This window comes from Lipotes vexillifer, unplaced genomic scaffold (assembly GCF_000442215.2).
Source record: "Lipotes vexillifer unplaced genomic scaffold, Lipotes_vexillifer_v1.1 scaffold229, whole genome shotgun sequence".
Classification (NCBI taxonomy): domain Eukaryota; kingdom Metazoa; phylum Chordata; class Mammalia; order Artiodactyla; family Lipotidae; genus Lipotes; species Lipotes vexillifer.
In genome coordinates, this window is record NW_006771155.1 from 57,106 (window position 1) to 60,335 (window position 3,230).

General features: G+C 55.0%; 1 protein-coding gene across 1 annotated transcript in view; it reads left to right on the forward strand.

Annotated features, from left to right (window-relative positions):
- The window catches only part of ZEB1 (zinc finger E-box binding homeobox 1), a 57,377-nt gene extending 55,220 nt beyond the window's left edge, over positions 1-2,157 (forward strand). Inside the window, 3 exon segments of the mRNA XM_007472241.1 lie at positions 48-227; positions 757-847; positions 2,067-2,157. Of these exon segments, the coding sequence (XP_007472303.1) occupies positions 48-227; positions 757-847; positions 2,067-2,157 (362 nt within the window).
- The last annotated feature ends 1,073 nt before the right edge of the window (positions 2,158-3,230 follow it).

A 3,230-nucleotide genomic window follows, 5' to 3' on the forward strand; every position in this document is an offset into this window, starting at 1 on the left:
GGGGGGGGGACGTTGGCCCTCCCCGCCGGCCCGGCGCCTCCCTCCAGGCCCCGCCCCGCAGCGCCGGGGCCTCCAGCCCTCAGAGAACGCCCGGCTGCGCGGAGAAGCCGACGGAGCCTCGCCCCGCCCCCGCCCCACTGCGGCCCCGCCTCCTCGTCGACCCCGCGCCCCGCCCCCATCAGTCACGGGCCTGTGTGGCCGCCCCGCGGCCTTCGACTGGACCGCGCGTAGGACACCCCCGAACAAAGGGCGGAGGTGCTGGCCCAGGGCAGGACTACGAGGGACAGGAACGCTGGGGGTGCTGGGCCGTGGGCGCGGGTCCCCAGACCCTGCCCCCGTGAACCTGGCCTGGTCCCGCAGCCCCCCGAGCCTGGGTCTCCTTGTCTGGCCGGGGGCAAGGGGGTGTTTGGGCGGGTCCCAGGAAGGATGGGCGAAGCCCGATCCTCCGCCGAGCCCCCGGCTCTGTGCGCCCCGGGCTGGGAAGGTCCCCGTGCCTCCGTGGGGCACCCAGGCCGTTCTCCTCACGCTGTGAAGCTTCATTTCAGCCTCCCCAGGGCAGGGGGTTTGCCCGTGGGGCGGGCACCGTGACTTCATCTGCTTCTCAGGCAGCGGGAGGGACGATGCCTCGTTGTTCCCTCCCCGAGAGCAGACAGAATGAAGCACGTTCTGGGCACTGGACCAGGAAACGGGTTCCCAGAAATCGTGCTGTCTTCTCGGGCCCCCCCCCCCCCTTCGCCTTTCTCCTCTTCCTTCCAGCAGCGAGGGGCGTGGTGCAGGGGTCCCAGATCGGCCTGCGAATCCTGAGTCTTCAGGAAGTGACCACGTGGAACCGACTGCGGCTTCCGTTGTACAGCCCCTTTGATCAAGCATCTTACAGAAAGACATACCTGAGGATATGTGTACAAGGTTGTTTCTTGCAACGTTATTGACATTAGTGACAATAAAAGGAAATAGCCTACATATTCTGTTGGGGAATGGTAGAAGAAATTACAGTGCATTCAACTATGAAATCCATACTTTGAGCTGTTATGCAGTTATCACAAAGAACAGGTTAGAGCCACATACAGTTACCAGTAAACAGATTTGTTATGTATTGGAAACAAGCAAATTGCAGAAAAAATATTTTATCTCTAAAATGTAGTTCTGTTGAAAAAAAATTAAAAGTGGGTGGGGAGACAGAAAGGTTTGTATATTTTTCATGTCTCTCAAGAAAGACATGAAAGAATACACATCACACTGTCCGGTTTCCTTGGAGGCCTAGAGCTTTTCTCTATGTAACTTTGTACTGCCTGATGTGTTGTAAGCAAGTATTTTGAAATTAAAAAAAATCAGTATAGAAAAGGAGAACAGAAAAAACCATGTCGGAGGCCGAGTGCCGTTCCCTCAGTAGTCATGTATTGCTTCTTGCGCAATAATAGATCCGCAGATATTTAGCTGGGTTTGAGGCCACGTTTCTCTGCCTTCCTGCAGCCCGCTGACGGCCGGCCTATAGAGAGTGAGGAAGGGACGTCTGTAGTTTCTGGGACAAGATCCCTTAAAGGTAGGGGTAGTGCATCTCCTTCCCACATCCTCCATCCTGCTCCGGGGTTGTGGACGGGCCAGCAGAAGCTCACCTTGGACCCTGAGGCTCAAAACCACACCCTCTGGACAGCTGAGCAGGCGTCCAGGAGAGCCAGGCTTAGGGAGGCCGGGGAGCCATCACACTGCCCTGAAGCGCCTTCCTCCAGGCTTTGACATCAAAGGGAAAGAAACTTTGGTCTTGTTCAAGCTACTATTATTTGGAGTCTTTTACATGCAGCCAAATAAACCCTCCTTCGTGTAAGACACAGAAAAAGTAGACTTCTTCCTGGTCATGAGATTCTGCTGTGACGCCACACCCAGGACCACACGGGAACAGACCGGGTTCTACAGGAGGGAGACCAGCCTGAAGCCCAGAGCCACTCAGAGCCTCACGGAGGTGAGTCACTCACACAGCAGGTGACGGGCGCACCAGGCCCGGATTGCAGGAGCTGACCTCTGGACTGGAACCCGGCCCTGCGCGGTGCTGAACTCGGCTCTGGCTGCAGGACCTCCGTGGCAGAGATGCCTGGCTGCAAGAGAGACAGCTCGGGATATGAGCAGCCTGTCCTCCTCCCAGGGCCACACCGGGAGCCCTGAGGTCAAGTTTCTGGACGGAAAGACAGTCCTGGGGTGAGTTTTAGCAAAACCTGAGTTTTCGCTCTTTCGCGTCAAGCCCCTCGGCTGCCATTCTGGCCGCCGGTGTTAAGGCCTGGCCCCCTCTCCAGTGGAAGGAACTGCCTTGGGTGCTGGAGGGAAAAGTCTTGCTCCCTCCTTGCAGTGGCTTTTTGGGGTGCTCCCCATCGGCTCAGGTTCCTGGAGTGACAGTGAAAGAAAGGAGGAAACAAAGGCCCAGAATCCAGAACCGCACCTGCTTGTCTGTCTTCATCAAGCAATGCAACCTCGTAATTCTAACTGCCAACATTTCCTGACTTGGGTTTTGCATCACACTTTCAAATTCTCTGGAAAGAGTCTGATTAACTGATGCCATTTGGTGCCCCAGGATCCCACATCCTACGTGGACTGTGGGCTGTTCTTCGAGAGCCTTCCAAGGGGGGAAGGCAAAACGTTAAATCCCACCACTGCAGGCAGCCCAATGGAGTCGTAGGGGAAGCACTGTTCCCGTGGCTTCAGTGGACAAACACGATCATGCCCTCCTCGTCTGTCACGTGGGTGGCAAAATCAGCTTCAGGTCTGCCATTGGAGCATAGAGTAAAAATTTGATCATCTGTACCCAGCCCATTTGACGTTTGTGACTTTTTAAACAGGGGCTATGTTGTTTACCCTTGCACCATCTCTCCTTCTCAAAACACAAACTGATAATATAAAGAAGATTGTGATAAATTTTTTTTTTTTTTTTTTTTTTTTTGCGGTATGTGGGCCTCTCACTGCTTGTGGCCTCTCCCGTTGCGGAGCGCAGGCTCAGCGGCCATGGCTCACGGGCCCAGCCACTCCGCGGCACGTGGGATCTTCCCGGACCGGGGCACAATCCCGTGTCCCCTGCATCGGCAGGCGGACTCTCAACCACTGCGCCACCAGGGAAGCTCTAATCTATTTTTTTTAACTGAAATCTTCAAGCTCTCATATGAATATCAGCAATTAATAGGCTAATTACAAAGGGTGCTTCCCTAATCATAAAAGCAAGTCTAACAAGAATTCGTTAACCATTGCAT